The 19557-nt window shown below is 62.4% G+C and overlaps 1 protein-coding gene across 2 annotated transcripts in view; it reads left to right on the top strand.

Annotated features, from left to right (window-relative positions):
• Positions 1-18387, top strand: part of GNAO1 (G protein subunit alpha o1) — a 131858-nt gene extending 113471 nt beyond the window's left edge. The window contains exons 7-9 of one of the 2 annotated variants that reach the window (XM_080643737.1): positions 12029-12182; positions 15828-16043; positions 17027-18387. In XM_080643737.1, the coding sequence (XP_080499863.1) occupies positions 12029-12182; positions 15828-16015 (342 nt within the window). In that variant the 3' untranslated portion in view covers positions 16016-16043; positions 17027-18387. Of the gene's footprint in view, positions 1-3864; positions 4019-5600; positions 6163-12028; positions 12183-15827; positions 16044-17026 lie in introns of those variants that run through there. The other variant, XM_080643738.1, reaches the window with a different exon arrangement.
• Positions 18388-19557: the final 1170 nt, after the last annotated feature.

Below are 19557 nucleotides of genomic sequence, written 5' to 3'. Positions count from 1 at the left end.
GACCACGGTGGTGGTCCATGCAGCTCCAGAGCGGCTGGGGTTCTTGTGGTTGGGGCAATGTCTGGTGACACTGGTACAGAAAAGGCAGCCACAGGCCGGCAGCTGGGGCGGGGGCCGTGGGCATCTGCTCACAGGCACCCCCCCCCGCCCCGCCCAGACTCAGGCAGTGAGTGCCTCTCCGGTAAACAGGGCAGAGTCTGGGGGCATGAGGCCAGGCCCTAAGCAAGCCAGTCCTAAAAGAATCGGGGGTGTCCAGCAAGAATGTGCGTGAAACGGAAAGAGCAGTTCTTAGCCCGACAGCCGTCCCTGAGGTGGGCTGGGCTGCTGCGCGGAGAGGCCTGCAGGGTGGGCGCCGGACAGGGAGGAGGGCCGGGCGGTGGGCACCTCGGGAGGAGACCAGCCCAGGTTCCTGCCTCTGATGTGCATCGCGTCCCATCTGGGGCCTCGGAATGGCCATCTGGCCTCAGCGGGGGTCGCCCGGCTGGCGAGGGTGCTGGCTCGCTCTGCTCCTAGTCCTGGTTTGCTGCCGAATCCAGGCAGCACCCTCTCCGCTCGGTTCCTGGTACCTGTCGAAGGGGCGGGGGGCGGGGCGACAGGAGTACCTACCTGTGGGGTCACTGGCGATGGACTAGAGCGCCCAGGTGAAGGTTCCTGGCACAGCCGCGCCGAGTCGGTGGTTGTCCTGTTGCTGGTGGTTGTCCTGACCTGGGGGCCCTCTGAGAGTCCTCGTCTGGTCTCCAGCCCACAGGGCGGGGGGCCTGCTCGCACAGCCTGCCAGGGAAGCCGGGTGTTGGTGTGGTCCAGCCCCGAGGGTGCCGGGACAAGCCCACAGCACCTCCTAGGAGTGGGGCTCCTGGGCGGTGGGGTCACGCCCGTGGCATTGGTCAGCTCCTGTCTGCAGCACGCACAGGCCCGAAGCCCCGAGCCTCTCAGGCAGCACTGAGGTTGGAGGATCGCCTGCCTCAGGCGGGCCTGTCTTCTCTCTGGGTCCCTTTCCTCATCGTCCTGCCTGCTGGTCCCCCGGCTGCGGTGAAGATCTGACGGGCCCGCGGGGTGGGGGCCGCGGGGGGCAGTGCTATGGGGAAAGCAGCCGCCGTCCCGAGGGACCAACACACAACGGGGCTTTTGGCAGACGGGGGCTGAAGCCGCTGCCCGGGTGGGTGGTCCACCGTGCCCGTCCTCCTCAGGCCCAGCTGCTCCCCTGAGTCGGGGTTCAGCAAAGCCCCCCAGCCCTGCCTTGTCCTGGAGCAGGCTTCTGGGGCCTCAGCCGTGCAGCTCTTTCCGGTGGCGCCGTCTTCATCAGTGACCTCAGCAGGTTGTGGCATCACCGGCGTGGGGGGTGGGCGGGGGAGGGACGTGCACCGGTGCCGTGCTTGGACCCGACTCCTGACCGCACCACAGCGCAGGGTGGCTCCTGGCTGCCCCCTCGATGCCTGCGCGCACAGGGCTGCCCCGGCACCTGTGCCGCTGTTCCCTTGGTCCACTGTGCGCTCCAGGCCGCCGTTCACGGTCTGGGTGGCCACCCCTGTGGTCTGAGCTCCATCCACTTGGCTCACCTCTCCCTGCGGCGCCTGGAGTGGGAAGCAGGGCCGTGGGTTTCAAAGAAAGTGAAGGGCTGGAGAGTGGGTGGGGGAGGGCTTTTCTCGCTCGCGCCTCTCCTCTGGGTCCTGCCGGCCAGGCCTGCGGGCAGCTCCAAGCCAAGTCCCAGGCCGCGGGTCACGGGCAGGGCTCTCCCGCGCCTCTGCAGCAGGGCAGGGGCAGAGGGATGTCTGGGTGGGCCTGGCAGCCACGGGGTGGAAGCTCCATGGCCCTCGGGCCTCCGTTAACCGTGGGGCTGGGCAGATGCCAGGCCCCGAGCTCGGGCAGCCTTTCCCGTCTGCCTGCCCTGTCCGGCCTGGCCAGCCGTCTGCAAACTCCTCACCAGCCCTTGCTACTGAGCTGGGCGGTGTCCCGGGGCGCTTTCCTTCCATGCTGCTCCTCCTTCCTGCCTTTCCTGTCCCTCTCACTCACCTCCCCTCCCCGTGTGCCCTGCCTTCTTCCCTGGGGCTGGAGCAGAGGACCTTGGGGAAGCCGAGGCAGGTGGGCCCAGGCCAGGGATGGGCTGCTCCTGGGGCCCCTTCCTCCCCAAAGCAGCCAGCTGGACAGCCCAGGAAAGAGGGCAGGATGGGCTTTAGAACTGGACAGCAGCCCAGGAAGGCGGCTCGTCGCCCACAGCAGCGAGGGCAACACCGTTGCTACGGAACTAAGCTGACGACCGTCTGTCCAGGACACGTGGCTGCGCTGGGTGGCTGGGAACCGGACAGACGTGGCCCAGGGTCCAGCACTGGCCCTGCCACTGTGTCATGAGGCAGCTGCTCGACGTCCTGCTCCTTAAAAGGGTGACTGACGGTGGGCGCTCAGCCGGCGCGGCTGTGAAGGGCAGCCTGCACTCGGGACTCCACGCAGCGCATGGCAACAGTCGGCTCCTCTGTCCAGGAGTGTGGCTGAAGGACACGTTGTGGGCTACGGACTCTGCCCTGGAAGCAGGAACGAGGCCCCGCTGACCAGCCCTCGGTCCCGGCCTTTCTCTCTGGTCAGCCCCACGGGTCCCTCCCTGGCCTGAGGCAAGAGTCTGGACTGCCCGGGACAGCTGCCTGGAGGTGGCTCCTGGAGCTGGTGGCTGCCGCCCACCGCCCATCGCCCAGCCACTGTGTCCACCGCCCAGCCACCGTGTCCACCGCACCCAGGAGCCCGGGGCCTCATCCTGCCCTCGTACCCCAGTGGCCTCGGCGGCACTGGGTCTCAGCCTGCCACCACGTCACCACCACCACCGGCACCACCACCTACAGGGCCCTAATTTGCCAAACCAAGGCCAAATCATGAGCAGATTCTGAGGGACCCTCCACGCCGGGCAGGTATGAAGCACCTCCCTCCAGTGCAGCCACCAGCTAAGAGTTGAAAGCAGCAGGTCCGGGGGCACCGTGGGTGACTTTGCTGTGTGATGCCTGCCCCGCCCACTCTCGCCTCACCCTCTCCAGCCGCTGGGCTCAGGCTGGTCCTCCCCCCTCTCGCGTCCATTTCCAGCCACGCGGTCCGCGGTCCCTCGGTGGCCGTGGCCTCTGAGCCCACACGGGGGCCCCAGGCTGGACCTGCGTTGGCTTCCCGGCCCTGACACTGGTTGAACCAATTTTTCAGGGTTTTTTCCCCTCTCTCTTTCTCTCATGTTTTCTGCTGGGCTTTTATCTTCCTCTCTGTTTTCATCTGTTTTGCTGGGTTAAGCGGCTCACCCAGACCCGAACCCCTGCCCAGCCATGACCCAGCCATGGCCCAGCCAACCGACCCAGTCTCCACCCACACCAAGGCCACAGCAAGATCACCCCCCAGACGCTGTCCCTTTGTGTCTGCTTCCAACTCGGGATTAATTCGAGGATCTCTTCGTCCTCGGTTAATGTGCCCCAACGGAATGCGTGCACCCCACCCCCGCTGGCGAATCGGAATGACCCCCCGGTAGAGGAATCTGCATGGCGGGCGGTTCCGTGTAGACGTGTTGGATAGTGGTGGCCCTGCCCCGAGTGCATGGTGCATGCCCTCTCCGTGAGCTGGAGGCCCCCAGCGACCTTGCTGCCCCAGCCAGGTCAGCCCTCTGGGGGAGGAGGGCTGGGGCAGCACCCCCCACCCCGCCCGCCCTGCCCCGCTCCAGCCTGCCTGCGTGTGGAATGAGGCGGGGACCGTGCCCGCTTGTCCTTGTGGGTCCTCCTGTCTCCGTCCCTCGGTGGTGCGTCCCGCCACGTCAGTGGACATTTCCTTGGCTTGTCCCGCTGTGTGGTGGCCGGGGTGGGTCAGGCCCGCGCACCGGCGCTCACCCGCCTCTCCGCTCTGTTGCAGAACCGCATGCATGAGTCCCTGAAGCTCTTTGACAGCATCTGCAACAACAAGTGGTTCACGGACACGTCCATCATCCTGTTTCTCAACAAGAAGGACCTGTTCGAGGAGAAGATCAAGAAGTCCCCGCTGACCATCTGCTTCCCGGAATACACAGGTAGGGACGCAGGAGCCTGGCCGCCGGGAACCTGGGGAGCAGGCCCCCATCCAGAGCTCAGCCTCCCCGTGTGTGCCCTGAGAATGTGCCGGACTCAACCATGGAGAATCCAACACAAAACCAAAGGCAGCCCCCACTCCTCCATGTGCTGTAGTGAGGGGGGCGGTGCACCGGGCAGCCAGTGGGGCAACCTGCTCAGGGGAGGCAGGGCCAGAGTCCTGGCTGTGTGAGCTCAGCCTCGGCTTGATCCTCTGTAAATAGAGGTGATCAGTGAGGGGGCAATACCAACATGATGAGGGGGTTACCGCGGGGCTGAGCCCAGCAGCCCAAGCGTCCTGCCCCTGGCTCTGCCACTCGCAGCCGGTTATAGAACCTCTCGGGGCCTCAGTGTTCACGTCTGTGCAATGGGGATAATCACCGTGATTGTCCAGCCCTCCCTCGCAGAGCAGCCGGGAGGGCCACGTGAGCTGGTGAACATGGAGGGCTTGGCATGGCAGCTGGCACACAGCAAGTGCTCACTAAACATCTGCTCTTCCTGTGACCATTGTGGTCATAACTAACAGCTGTCATGACACCTCCCCCATGGTGGTTACGAAATCCCAATGGCCTGTTGGAGATGAGGGAGCTGCACAGGCGGCAGAGACCGGGCCTCCTGGGAGGGCGCTGTGATGATGATGTTGCCATGGGTTTACCTAGCTGTCGAGTGGCCGGAGCAGCCCAGGGACCCAGCAGTCGATAGCCAGGGCGTGGTCAGAGAGGTGGGTGGGCATCCCCAGCCTGACCAGGCCCCCGGCCTCCCTCCCCCGCCCCAAGAACAAGCCGACTGCCCCGCATCCAGGCCCCCAGCTGCGTGCGGCCAGAAGTGGATGGGGCTCAGCAGCCCCACACCCCCAGGCAGCCCCCTCTTAGCTATAAGTTGGGGGTGCAGGGATGCTGCCCTGACTGACCTCCGCTGTGGCCTGGGAGGCAGCGGGAGCAGGCGGGTAGGTCGGGCACCAAGGCCGGCTTGGGACTGAGAAGGCCTGAGAGTACCTGCAGGCCCCTCCAGCCCAGATTTGGGAAAGAGCTGTAGTCTGAGGGGCTGGAGCCCCCTCCAGGGCGGCCACTCCCAGTCTGCACAGCAGCCACCCAGGCTTAGCGCAGTGGCTCCAAAATCCAGCACCGCTTCCTGCCCTCCCTCCAAGGGTCCTGGCAGCCCTGCCTGTGCCTGGGCCCCACTTCCTGGAGCCTGGGGTAGGGGGCTTCCACGCAAAGCTCCCAGTTCTCCTCCCCAAACAGCAGCTTCTCTCCTGGAAACCCTCCGCCTGGGCTCCCCCAGGAGCAGAGCGATGTGCACACCCCGAGGGAGGTAGCAAGTCAGGGGCCGGATGGTGAGCCTGAGAGAGGGGAGGGTGAGGAGGAGGCCAAGGTGGCTCACAGGCACCAGTTTCTACCCACCTGGGCCTGCTCTGGGGGGTCACGGACAGGAGAGGACCCGCCTGCAGGGTCTGCAGCTGAGCAGTTGCGTTTCCTCACCCCGTCGCCGGGAGGCCCCGACGGTGGCCTCGCCTCACCTGTCCCCTTTCTCCGCTTTCTCCCGCAGGCCCCAGTGCCTTCACGGAAGCCGTGGCCTACATCCAGGCCCAGTACGAGAGCAAGAACAAGTCAGCCCACAAGGAGGTCTACACCCACATCACCTGCGCCACCGACACCAACAACATCCAGTTTGTCTTTGACGCCGTGACGGACGTCATCATCGCCAAAAACCTGCGGGGCTGTGGCCTCTACTGAGCCCCGGCCTGGCCTCCCACCTGCCACCCCACCCGGCCCGTGCCCCCCATCCCCGGGAACCAGAGCTCGGGCCTCTCAGACTCTCTGCACCAGCAAGCACAGCGGCTGGCAACAAAGGGAGAGGGACCGTCCACAGCCGCCCAGCCCCAGACATCAGAGCACACGGCGACACGGGCTGGGCAGGGTCTGAGCACCCGCACAGTGCCTGGGGCAGGCCCCCCCTGCCTGCCTGCCTGCCTGCCTGCCTGCCTGCCCGCCTGCCTGCCTGCCTGCCTGCAGCTCTCTCGCCTCTGCTCCATCTCCAAGTGCTTCATCCTCAGGAGGCAGCTATGGAGCCAAGGCCGCCGTGGGGGCCCCGAATGGGCAACCCCTGCAGTTGGTGACTCAGACTGGCAGTGCCAGGGTCTCCTGGCTTCTGGGGCTGTGCAGGTGGTAGGGGCGGCCGTGGGGCGGGGCGCTGGAAGGGGAGGGGTGGGAGCCAGTGCTCACCTTTTCCTGGGGTCTCTCTGGTCGGGGCAGCTCCGTCATCAAAAGCCAGGCCGGGACTGGGCCTGCTGTGCGTGGGTCCAAGGGCTCAGGCCTGGACGAGTGCCTCCTCCCTCCCCCGCTTGGATCTCAGCCTTGGGGTGCAAGCCCTTCCTTCTCCGGGCCCTCCTTCCAGGCACACCCTTGGGGAGCCCTCATCCGGACTCCTCGTGGGTCTGGAAAAGGTTCTGGTTCTGAGACCGACTGACTGCAAAGGCACGTGGTGGATGGTGAGAGGGCTGGAGTCCCGCGGTGCCTGGACAGAGGCCAGGGAAGAGGTGGGCGGTGGGGATGCTGAGGGGAGGTAGCGCGTGTCGACGGCGATGGGGCCTCACGCCGTCCTTGCAGGTCCGGTGACCCATCCGCCTTCCCCATCTCCCCGTCTCAGGCCGCTGCTCTGGGTGTGAGTAGCTGTGCTTTTCCTTCTGAATTTACAGCGAATTCGACTCAAGCTGGCAGGGGCTGGCTCTGCAGGTGGGGAGGCTGGGAGGGGGCTGTGGACCCAGCCCCTGAGGCCAGTCCCCAGCTTCCCTCCGTCTTGGTGTCCTGCCAGCCCCTGGGGCTGAGGAGGGCAGGTGTCAGGACCGCCACCCTAAAGTGTGCCCTACCATATACCCCCTCCCCCAAGAGAGTCCTAGGACCTCTGGAGGGGCTTTGGTAGGAATGGTGGGGGGGAGGGTAACTTCTGGCGACCCAGGCCTGGGCTGGCCTCTGGCAATTGGCACTTCAGTTGGCTGATGCCACCGTCCCACAGCCCCGGCAGCCCCTGGGTGCCCATGGGAAGAGCACCTGGAGAGGTTTCTGGCTCCCTCCTCAAGCCCTCTGCCCGTCCAGCCACCCCGGGGCCCCCAGCTCTGGGCTGGCCCCCGGTCCCTCCAGGCCCTCGGTTCTGGGTGGTGCCTGGCAGGTGCACAGCGCTGTCTCTAGTGCCAAGTGCCTGCTCGCTGTGCCCGGCCTCCTGGGAAATCCCAGGGCAGCCGGCCTGCAGCAGCCCCCTCGGTTTCATGCCCCTTGTGCTGCTCCTGACAGCCGCTGGGGCCGGGCAGAGGACAGGCCCCCGGAGCCAAAGACCGAATGTCCCGTCACAGGCAGCCGGCCCGTGAAGCCATTTTGCCCAACACGGAAGACACAGCAGTTATTTCCCGGCATCATCACCCTGGGGTGGCCAGCTGTGCCCCTACCTCTGCCCTGGGACCCCAGACTCAAAAGCAATCGACAAAAAGGGGGGATGCTGGCCGAGCCCCACCATCGTCCTAGAGGTGGAAGTCGCCGACTCCCCAGGCCCAGGGCTCCCCTCACCGCTGCCCCCTCCCAGCACAGTGGTCAGAGCACTGGCAGGAGCCAGGCCCCACCCTCCCCGGTGGCAGCGTTAGGAGGAGCCGGTCGCCTGGGCCTTCCTGCCCTTTTCCCTCCCGGATGCGCTGCTTCATTTCTTGCGTGCTCTGACCCTCCAGGCCTGACAGGGTGACCTTGGCTGTGCAGTGCGAGTCCTGGAGGAGAGGGTGTCCGGGGCGAAACCCCCTCGCTGTCCTCTGCGTCGCCCATCCACGTTGTCACCAACGGCTCCGCCATGGGGCGTAACAGCCGAAGATGACTTGGGTTTTGGCTCCGTCGAGGGTGGAGGGGGACATGTGAGTGACGTGCTGTGGGTGGTCCTATGCAGAGAACTGAGCAAGGTCCCCAGGGCTGTCTGGCCTGACTGAGGGGGCAGGGCCCAGGGCCCAAGGACTGGCCCCGCGGAGACTGTGGTCTGAGGATGGGTGGCCTCTGCCCCACCCCGAGCAGAGAGCCCGTTCCGGGTGCCGCTGTGTGATGGTGGTCAGGCTCCCCGACCCCCAGTGCGGCAGGGCGGGGGCCTCCCCTCGGGGGGTCCTGGGGCTCCAGGCAGATGCCACCCCAGCAAATGAAGGCCCCTGTCAGGGCAGAAGCAGGAAGCACCCCGAGTCCTAAATCCATGGCCCTCTTGGTTAGAGAGTCCCTCTGGAAGGAAAGGGTTCGTCCTCCGGCCCCATGCACCAAGACCACCAGGGTGAGGGCCCCCCTTGCTCAGCAGCCAGCAGCTCCACACACCTCTGCTCCTGTAGCCCCTTCTCCCCCCACCCCCAATCCCTGCTGCCTCCCTGCCAGCCAGGCCCTTCCCTCCTGGTTCTGGGCCTCCTGGTTCTGCCCCAGCCCCCACTGCTGCTGCAGCCTCTCTGCTCTCCTCCCCTGTCCCAGGCAGGGGTGGCCTTGGGCGCCCCCTCCCTCCTTCCCAAACCTTCTACCTTAGGTTCCAGCGGTCCCACCTCCCGATCCCGCCGCCTCTGCCCGCCCCATATTAACTGCAATTTTGTAAGTAGAGTGACTTGTGGGTTTAATAAATCTCTAGTGGTTGTCATCACTTATTGGCTGCCGTCGTGTATTTATTAGTCACCTACGTTAATAAAAGTGCCAGCTCTTTCTAGTGTGAGTGTGGTGTGTTGTGTCAGTGCCCAAGCCTCCGCCAGGCGCACCCACATGCCTGCGGGCTGCCTGGTGGAGGGGGCACGCCCCGCTGGGGTCGGAAGGACTCCTGTGACTGGCCGCCCTGCCCACCGCTCGGGATTGTCTGAGGGCCGAGGCTGGTCTTTGCTGTGCAGAGCCCGCCTTCCGGTCCTTGTGTGCATGGTGCCGCCCGCCTCCGCTCTGGGGGGTGGGGCCCAGCTCTCCTGCTGCTCTCCTGCTGCTCTCAGCGCCCCGAAGCCCAGCAGGCGCAGGGCGGGGGCAGACGGGCAGGTGGCTGCAAGTGGGGGTGGTGGCTGTCGTCTGGCTGTGACCTCTGGCTTCTCTCTCTTTTCTCAAGTGGCACCGCCTCCCGTTTGCACTGTATTCCGGCATCTGCTTCCTCCCGGAAGGCCGTGAGGACAAGCTGTGCTCTTGGCTCCTTGGTGATGGGCTCCAGTCCGTGCGGGGAGGGATGGCCACCAGGCCTGCGGGGCGCGGAGGGGGCTCAGTGCCACCCCGGCTGCCCCCTCCTCCCCGCACCTCCAGGACCAGCTCTTCTTTCCAGACCCTCCAGAGCCCTCCCTCACGGAGAATCCGGGTCTGACTGTGCGCCGTGCCCTCTGCCTCCTGGAGAATCCGGGTCTGACTGTGCGCCGTGCCCTCTGCCTCCTAGAGAGTCCGGGTCTGACTGTGCGCCGTGCCCTCTGCCTCCTGAAGAATCCGGGTCTGACTGTGCGCCGTGCCCTCCCTCATGGAGAATCCGGGTCTGACTGTGCACCGTGCCCTCCCTCACGGAGAATCCGGGTCTGACTGTGCGCCGTGCCCTCTGCCTCCAGGAGAATCCGGGTCTGACTGTGCGCCGTGCCCTCTGCCTCCTGGAGAATCCGGGTCTGACTGTGCGCCGTGCCCTCTGCCTCCTGGAGAATCCGGGTCTGACTGTGCGCCGTGCCCTCTGCCTCCCAGCTCCTCCCGGGCCTGCAGACCTTTGTCGTGTGTGGCGTTGCCTCTCCCCAACTAGACTGTGAGCTCTGGGAGAGCAGGAGCCTGTGGCCGTTCCTACAGCCCCAGCCGCCGCAGAGGGCCTCGCACACATCCAGCCTGTAAGAGGGGGTGGGGGGGCGCTGTGCCAGTCAGATCCTTAGCCGAGAGCTTGGCCTGGGCTTTTCCTCCAGACCTAAGCTCGGGGCCTCTGGAGAAAAAGCCCTTCAGCCCCGCCAACCGCCCCCCCCCCCCCGCCCCGCTCTCAGCTCCTCACCCTGGTGGTCCCGCTGGTCCCGGGAGCGCCCAGGCATGTGTCCCCACCGTGACCCCCAGTGTCTGTAGACAAAGCAATGCTGGGACTGTGCGGTACGGCTGGGCGCGGGCGTCTTGTGCAGGTTGGCAGCGCTGGGTTGAGTGGCTGTGGACAGGCGGCTCTGTCGGGGGGGGGGGGGGCTTTTCCTGTAGAGTCCGTGGGTGTCAGAGCATCTCTACTCTGCCCACCTCAGTGCCCAGTGAGCTGAGCGCGCACAGGCCCAGGCCCTGCCCTTGGCCTGCGGGGAGACCTCACCTGCCCCTTTACGGACAGGCTCTGAGATGCCCGGGGCCAATGAGTCTCGCTCTTCCCTGAACAGGATTGTGGGGGGACCAAGAATGAAGGTGACTGATTGAGGCTAGGAGGGTGGTAAGATCACGTGGGTTTGCCGAACCTGCTTAGCAGAGTAAAGGGACAGTGGCCTTTGCGGCAGGTCCCCAGGGGAGGAGTAACTGTTGTCTGGTGGCTCCCGAGAAGCAACAGAGGATGCACGCTGCCCCGCCCCCAGCCTCGGCCACAGAACAAGGGTCTGGGGCCAATACCCTTGCAGGTCACAGGTGTGATGAGGCGGTCTTGGGCCGTCATGACCCTCATTGTTTCCTCCTCTGAAGGCCACCGACCACTCCGAGTGACTGGAGAAGCCTGTTACACTGCCCAGCTCTGGCGCTGCCCCCCCCCCACCCCGGCCCTGTCACTCCCGTGCCCCCTAAGGGTTGGTGAGATTAACCGACAAGAGGCAGGGGAAGTGCTGGGTGCAGATCCGGACGGCAGAGTGGGTCGTAGTGACCATGGAGGACGTGTCCCCACCTTCCCCTCCTCCTCCTGCTCAGATAGGGGAAGTTGCCATGGCAACAGAACAGGCAGCTTCCTCAGCTCCTACTGCTGCCTCCTGCCCCCCTCCTCCACCCCCCACCCCCATCTCGGAGAATAAGACCCAGTGGCACCCACACTGCTCTCTGCTCTTGCCCTGGTTTGGTTCAGTCTTCTGACTTCAGAGGGAGACGGTACCCCGGAATCACTCTGGGCCTGAGCTGCAGGCCCAGGGAGCTGGGTGTGAGGGGGACATGTTCCCAGGGCGAGGGCAGCTGTCCCTTCCCCCAGGGAGGTCCATCGCAGGAAGTCACCTTCCCGGGCAGAAAGGGGTTCATTCGCTGAGAGATGGGCTCCCCACACTGCCAAGAGACCCCTCCCGCACCCCACCCCCCCCCACCCCCATCCCCGAGTGTGCGCCTGGCATCCCACCACAAAAGGAGCTGGCCTCGGCCTGGGCCCAGGAGAAGAGGCTGTCCCTGGAGGCTTCTGCTTCATTTGGAGGCCCAACACGCGCATTCATTTGCTGAACGGACTGTGTACAAGGAGGTGTGGCCCGTCTCCCGGGCTCCCCTGCAGACAGCCTGGGCGGACGCATCTCCCCCACACGGCTGGCCCAGGTGTGACTTCCCCGCGGTCACAGGAGGGACCTACACAGTCCCTCACCCCTCGCAGAGGACACCCCACCCACAGATGGGGCTCAAGAGGGCAGGTCTGGACAGGAAGGGCCAAAGCCCAACTCTGGGCTCCCATCCCATCTCCACCACCCCCAGCACACACACATGCACACACGCGCGCGCACACACATTCAGGGAGACCCTCCTGTGGCTGGGGACTTCGCAAGGGGAGAGCCCAGGTCACCGGGTCCTCGGCCTCACCCGGGAGCCATGGCAGGGTCACTGTCTGCATTGGCCCTGAGACGAGGGGCGCAGATGAGTCTGGGCGCTGGACGTGGGCAGCCCAGTGCTGTGTAGCAGATCACCATTCTGTCTGTCCGCCTGCTGAGAAGCCACGGGCCTGGGAGCCCCTCCCGAGCTGCTGAGTAGCCCAGCTCCTCTCTCTCAAACCTAATTCTTCTTCTCTCTCCCTGTCTCCGTGTCTCCCTCTCGCTGTCTGTCCCGCTCTCGCCCTCCCGCCTGCGGCCGCAGAACCGCATGCACGAGTCTCTCATGCTCTTCGACTCCATCTGTAACAACAAGTTCTTCATCGATACCTCCATCATTCTCTTCCTCAACAAGAAAGATCTCTTTGGTGAGAAGATCAAGAAGTCACCTTTGACCATCTGCTTTCCTGAATACACAGGTGGGTGTCTCGGGGCCCTGTGCAGGAGGAAGCCCCACCCCTCCCAGGGACCGGGGTCCCCCTGCACAGGCGTGAACCTGTGGCTCCGGGAACAGGCTGCCGGGCCAGCACGGGCTGGTGTTGCGGGGCGCCGCTGCTGGAGTCCAGCAGGGCGCAGAGGAAAACGCCAGGGTGTGGCCAGGCGTGGCCCTTCCCAGGACACGGCCCTGGGTGTGGGGGGAAATGGACCTTCTGATCCATATGCTTTGTGACCAGGTGAGTCGGGAGTGACCTGGCAAGGCAGGGCAGCAGGCTTCCCCTTTCACCCTGGTCACCTCCAGAGGAGGTCTCCTGCCTCCCCCGGTCTCCCCAGTGGCCTCCCCTTAACCTCCCCAGGCGGCTGCTGGCCTCACAGCACCTGGGCCTGAATTAGAAAGGGTAGCCACGTGGCCTATGAGTGGCCACACCTGCTTTCTCTACCATCAGAGACCTGCCTGTGTCCCGCCAGATCCTTCACCCCCTCCACCATCAGGCCTGCTTTCCCCCTCTTCCTCCACCTCCCATCTTTTCCCAAACCAAGCCCCTCCTCCTCCTCCTCTCCGCAGGCCTCCTCCTTCCCTGCCTGCCTGCCTCTCTCCCACCTCCTCTGGGGCTTTTTCCTCCCATCTGGCTCCCAGGGGAATGTATCCCGGACCCCACACGGAGCTCTTGCAGCCGGCAAATGAGGCATCGGGCTGCCGGCCCAGGGAGGCAGCTGCTGTAGGCTGGCGGGCCCCTGGCCACAGCTAGGGGCTAGTGCAGAGCCCAGCCTTGGTCCCTCTGGACGGGGAAGCTTCTGGGGGCCCCTTTTGCACCCTGCAGTGGAGGAGGCTGTGCCGCAGGTTGGCTGAGGCAGGAACAGCCTCACAGGCAGCCCCGAGAGAGGGGAGGGCGTGCATGGGCTGGGCTCCCAGATCTCCACTGTCCCCTCCATCCTTCTCCACCGCTGGGAAGTGGTGGCGCTCACCCTCGATGTGGAGAAAGGCCCATCGGTTGTTCTGAGCACAGCCTGTCTGTCACTGGTGTTCCACTGCTTGTCAATCAGCAAGGCTCCCGCCCATTCCAGGGTGCTAGGAGCAGGGGTGGCAGCCGGGGTGGCGGCAGGCTGGGGTCAGGCAATGGTCAGGAGCATGTCTCCGGCCGGCAGGGCCACAAAAACAGCCTCTGGAGCCAGACCACCTGCACCTCTGGGCAGGTGAGCCCCCTGGCCCCGTTCCTCATCTGGCACCACAGTAGCAACAGTAGTGCCTGCGGGGCGGGGTGGCCGCAGGGGTGAGTGGAGAGCACAGGGCCCGGTGCCTGGTCTGCATCCCACTGGCCATCAGCTACTCAGAGGATGGGAACCAAGGACGGGGGAGCTGCCTCGGAGGAGGCGGAAGGAGCCCTCTGCAGGGCGGCCTGGGACAGGCCCAGAGGTCCCCAGGCCGAGGAGGGCCCTGTCTGTAGGCGGCCCCTGCTGACCTCTCTCCCAGCCTCAGCCAGGGCCCTGCGGGACCAGTTCAGGTCTGGAGAAAGCGGTGGTGACCGATGAGTGTCAGGACCCAGAGGACCTGGCAGACCCTCAGGCAGGCACCACCCTAAGGCTCTTCCTTGGCCCCTGCGACCCAGCCCCATGGGGCCTGGGACATGGCCCACGTCGTAGCTGTGCGGTAGGAGGCACTGGCTGCCCCCAGGGAGGTCGGTCTGAATCTGGGGAACATCTGAGTTCTGCAGAGCAGCCAGAGGGGTCCAACCCCACGTCACTGCTGTTGGGTTCAAACATCACCACAACGGAGGACAAATCGTCCCCAATGAAGTAGCCCATGGGGTGCCAAGGCCCACTGGGGACACAAAGCAGGCTGAAGGGGCAGAGGACAGGCAGGGGCAGGTAGTAGTTGGATGGCCAAGGCGAGCTCTGTGTTAAGGGCGAGGACTCAGCAGATGCTGAGAAGACACGAGCTGGGCATCCCTGGAGTCATTCCCAGGCACTTTCACCCCAATCAGTGCCCTGTCTTGGTGCTCTCTGAACAGGAAGCTCCTTGATGGGGTCCACTCTGGCACTCTGTCTCGTCTTCGAGTTGCCACTCACCTGATGGCTTCACTACAGACTCACCACTTATGGGCTGAGAGAGAGGTTCTGACCTGTGGGCTCTTCATCCTGACCCCGACTCCAGGGATGAAGCCCCCCCTCCCCCCCAACCCCTCACATTGGGTTATCTGGCTGCAGAAGCCTTTGAGCAGCCCAAGCCCCCTCCTCCCCATGCAGCTCACACCCACCGCAGGAGGGTGGGGCCGGGGGTGGGGCCGGGGAGGTATGGCCCACACCCTCAGCACCGGATGGCATTGGTTCCAAGCTCCCAGATCCTAGTGGCACTGACGCTTCTTCCTTTGCTGGGCGCTTAGGAAATTCTGTGTTGCTCTATATTTTATGGTGATTGAAAGTTGTCCACAGGGCAGAGCCACGTGGGTTTGGGGGTGCAACTGATTGAACAGAACTGTCTTTGCATCCTCCACAGATATCCCCACCAGGCCCCAGCCAGGATCAAGGGGACAGTGAGGAACAGGGGTGGGGGCAGTGGGGCCCAGCTGGTCTTACACACGCTGCTAGCACCTTAAACCTCCCACCCAGGGGATACCAACGCCCTTAAGTCTGGCCACTCACTCAAGGACTAGGACTGCGTAGGGGCGCCCCAGCCCTGCCACGTGCAGGGAGACGTGCAGGTCCAGCTCGGCCCCCAGGACCCCCTGCGACACCAGGAGTCCTGGATCCCCACCTGCCAGGGCCCCCCCTCAGAGGCCACTGCCTTGTTTCTCAGAGCAGCAGGACTGGTTTCTTTTTATTTCCTTTTTAAATACATTTTTACTGATTTCAGAGAGGAAGGGAGAGGGAGATGGAAACAGCAATGATGAGAGAATCCTGGATCGGCTGCCTCCTGCACACCCCCTACTGGGGATCGAGCCCACAACCCAGGCATGTGCCCTGATCAGGAATCAAACCGTGACCTCCTGGTTCATAGGTCAATGCTCAACCACTGAGCCATGTTGGCCGGGCAAGCAGGACTGGTTTAGACCAGGGGTGAGTGCTATGCAGGGCAGACCGGGGCGGGGCCTCAGGGTGCTCATCCAGAAAGCAAAGGGACCTTCTGTGGCCATTGTTTGCCCAGGGCTCCTGGGTCCATCCAGGGTGGAAACAGTGAGACACCTTGAAAAGCCAGACGCCAGGCGCATGCAGAGCCGCATGTGGGTTTGGCTGTAAAATGCGAGGACGCCTTTGGGGAGGGAGGGTCTGTCTGATGGAGTCCTGACTTGGGAGACCAGCCCCGTAGGTTCACCCTCTGAGACCCATGTCTGCGAGCAGCGGGAGGCCAAGCGGCCTGGCATCGGTCCAGCCCCTGTCTCTGCTTCTACCCCGAGCTCTCAGTTCTGCCCGGCTCTCTGCAAATCCCCAAATCCTTTACAAAATGGCCAAGGCCCTAACCATCTCCCTGCCCTACACCCCCAAAAACAACGGGCAAATGAAGGACGCTTCTCTTCTTGGCCCGTGGCACCTGCTTTCCGGGAAATGCCCCAGCCCGCCTCTGGCCTGGGGGTTCCCACCCCGTCCCCGCCAGCTCTCACCGGGCCTCTCCCTCTTCTGTCTTGTTGCAGGCCCCAATACCTACGAAGACGCAGCCGCCTACATCCAAGCACAATTTGAAAGCAAAAACCGCTCCCCCAACAAAGAAATCTATTGTCACATGACTTGTGCCACAGACACGAATAACATCCAGGTGGTATTCGACGCCGTCACCGACATCATCATTGCCAACAACCTCCGGGGCTGCGGCTTGTACTGACCTCTTGTCCTGTATAGCAACCTACTTGGTAATGATTCCAGCACTCAGAAAAGCTTGCACACACACACACACACACACCGCACACCACACATTACTGACAAATGCAAGTTGGTAAATAAACTTTAAAAAAAAGGCGTAACAAAAACTTATATATATATATATATTCACAAATATATATTAAAAAATTCTTTTTAGTTTGTACTAGAAAGAGCTTCGGACAGAACTGACCACCACCCCATAGATCAAGGTTTTCCTGGGTCAGCCCATGAGCATGCAGGTGTGTGCCTGTGCACGCGTGCGCACGCGCCCACACACACACACACACACACACACACACACACACACACACACGAGCCGTGATGGAGTCCTGACTTGGGAGACCAGCCCCGTAGGTTCACCCTCTGAGACCCATGTCTGCGAGCAGCGGGAGGCCAAGCGGCCTGGCATCGGTCCAGCCCCTGTCTCTGCTTCTACCCCGAGCTCTCAGTTCTGCCCGGCTCTCTGCAAATCCCCAAATCCTTTACAAAATGGCCAAGGCCCTAACCATCTCCCTGCCCTACACCCCCAAAAACAACGGGCAAATGAAGGACGCTTCTCTTTGGGTGGTGGTGGTGGTGGTGGTTCAAGGACTTAGAAGACCATTGCTCTGACCAGTGCACTGTCTCCTGGTCTCTTTCTTCACCTAACCAGGCACGAGGCAGAAAAGGGAGACTTGGTCTGCTTTGTCCGAGCAGCTGAGGGGAGGGACATGCAGGGTGCGAGGGAGAGGGGGTGAGGGGGAGATGGGGGCAGGAGGGCCACAGGGAGGGCTGGATTGCAGACCTGCCACAGAGGAGGTCTCTAGGGGCCTGGGCTGGGCTTCCTGGGGTTGCTTCTCATCTCCCTTTGATGCTGCCCCATCTCGCCCGCCTCCAACACATGAGAAATGCGCCGGGGTTTGTTGGTTGGTTTGTTGGTTTTCAAAAGCAAAGAAACTGGTCCGACTGGACCCCCTTATCTCTCTCTCTACAGACCGCTTCATGGACTCTGCTGTTGACCTTGATCTCCTGGTAGCATGACCTTTTGGCCTTTGTAAGACACACAGCCTTTCTGTATCAAGCCCCTGTCTAACCTACGACCCCAGAGTGACTGACGGCTGTGTATTTCTGTAGAATGCTGTAGAAACCCGGTTTTAGTTGAGTCTCTCTACATTTAGAATTTGAAAGGAAAAAAAAAAAAAAAGAACATTTCTCATGTGCTTTGTAGCTTAAAAGGAAAATGGAAAACTCACCATTACATCCATATTTCTTTCTCTCTCTCTCTCTCTTTTTTTGGAATAAAGAAACATACATCTGCACCCCCCCCCCCCATTCTCACCTGGTGGCAGGTGTGGGGGCAGCATGCCTGCAGAGGTGCCAGGTCTATCTGACCGCACCACGTTTCCAGAATGTGCTCAGACCGGGCTGCGCTTTGCACCCCACGCCACCCACCCCCCTCCCCCCCCACCACACACACACACACCCAACCACTCCAGCTACACCCTCACCCCAGGTTTGTATAGAAAAAGCACAGCTCTCACTGGCCCGTAGCTGCCCCAAAGAATCCGGATCATGTGCATAAAGAGCCCCATGGAAAACCATTTCCCCGCCAACCCCCTTTCTACAAAGCCCTCCATCATTGTTTCCTTTTCCTTTTTGTCCTGATGAGTCCTGTGTGCCACACACCCGAGCAGCTTTCCTTGTCTGGGGGTCGGGGTTGCGGGTTTTTTTCCTTTGACCTTTTTGCTTCTCGGTCTCAGATGGATGCTCCCCGTGTGTGTGTGTGTGTGTGTGTGTGTGTGTGTGTGTGTGTGTGTGGCGCGCGCGCGCGCGCACGCGCCCTCCACCTTCTCCTCTGTTTCGGTGACCTGTGTCCACTCTTTCTCATGTGAGGATGGATGTTTGTGCCGCAGACAAAAAGAACAACAAAAAATCTCCCACATTTTTTTTAAATGCCACAAGATGGAAAAGAAGAACAAAAACACACACAAAAATTTAAAAAGCAAAGATGGAATGCAGTGTTTACACGAAAGCCAGTTTCCATGACCAGTCAGTCCTGTCATTTCTACTCTGACTCGTATTCAAACCCCAAACCTCTTCACGGTTTCACTTTTAAGACATTTGCTGAAGACCAGTCACAGCCATTTCAGATAAAAAGGAGGCAAAACGACTAAACACAAAAAAAATTAAAAATACAGAAAAAAAAAAAAACTTGGGAAAAAAAAGCCCACGGTCTTTCTAAGCCTTTCTATTCCCAATCGGTGAGGTTTCTGTGATATCTTCCACACTGCCAGTCTACTTCTCTGACTAATGGAAAATCCATGTGTAGCTCAATAAAGAGAATGTTTGTCTGTACTGGTCTCCCACGCGCGGCTCTGTTTTCACAGGACGGGGAAGGAGGGCTTGAGTGGGCCGCAGACCCTGGGGGGCTGGCGGGCAAGGCTGGAGGTGGCAGAGAGAGAACCCCCTCGACCTTCTCCGTGTGCCCTCGGTGCCGCCATGAAGGGGAGCCAGCTGGGCACAAGGAGGGCAGAGGAATGGGCCAGCCTGCCCACAGGTGCCCGCTTCCTCCAGGCTCCTGGCTCCTCCTCACGTGCACCTGGCTTTGTTTGTTTCTGAGGGTAGCGTGGGCTCGAGGATTGGGAAGGGGAAAAAGCTGGGAGGGCGGGTAATTCCCAAATCTGCTAACACAGGCTCCTGTTTCTCCTGTTCCCAGTGGTTGCACTGCAGGGGGAGAATGGGTGGTCCCAAGAATGAGGCCAAATTGCCTGGCCCCAACCCCCCAACTGGACATCTTTATTTTTTTTTACATATTTTTTAATTAATTTCGGAGAGGAAGGGAGAAACATCAATGATGAGAATCATTGATCGGCTGCCTCCTGCACGCCCCCTACTGGGAATCAAACTGTGACCTCCTGGTTCATAGGTCGATGCTCGACCACGGAGCCATGCGGCCATCTTTCAAAGCCCGTTACCGCACCTGGGTGCTGGGAAGCCCCCGGCAGGCCGAACACACAAGGGGCACCTGAGATCAGCACAGCTGGCATCCAGAGCCCGGTGCTTGGCCCCCGCTCTCCTGGGCCGCCAGGTGATTGCTGTAGTAACTAGCAAATCGGCTGACACCGAGACCTGGAGGGAAGGAGCACGGCCATCCAAGTCCTTGCGTCACATCCACGGCTCGCTTATTAGCCAGGCAGGCAACGCCAGGGCCTGTGAATCTAGTGGAGGTGGGGTAGGGGATGATACTGCTGCAGAGACAGAGAGCAAGCTAGTTCCCTCCTGCTATCAAGAACCAGCTGGCCCTCTTCAGCCAGGACCAGCCTGCTGGTCAGCCAGGCCACACCAGTGCTTTTCCCACCAGCCCCCCGCACCCCAACTTACCTGCACAGGGAGGCCCACGCCAGCTCTGTTGATGGGAAGGTTGCACTCCGGCCACAGCTTGGCCGTGACCGACAGCATGTGGCATCGCTGAAGTTTGCTAAAAGTGAGCCGTGTTCTGGCAGTTTCTCTCCCAACAGAACTTTC

The sequence above is a fragment of the Plecotus auritus genome (genome assembly GCF_963455305.1).
Source record: "Plecotus auritus genome assembly, chromosome: 10".
In the NCBI taxonomy this organism is placed as follows: domain Eukaryota; kingdom Metazoa; phylum Chordata; class Mammalia; order Chiroptera; family Vespertilionidae; genus Plecotus; species Plecotus auritus.
This window is presented reverse-complemented; position numbering and strand designations above follow the sequence as displayed.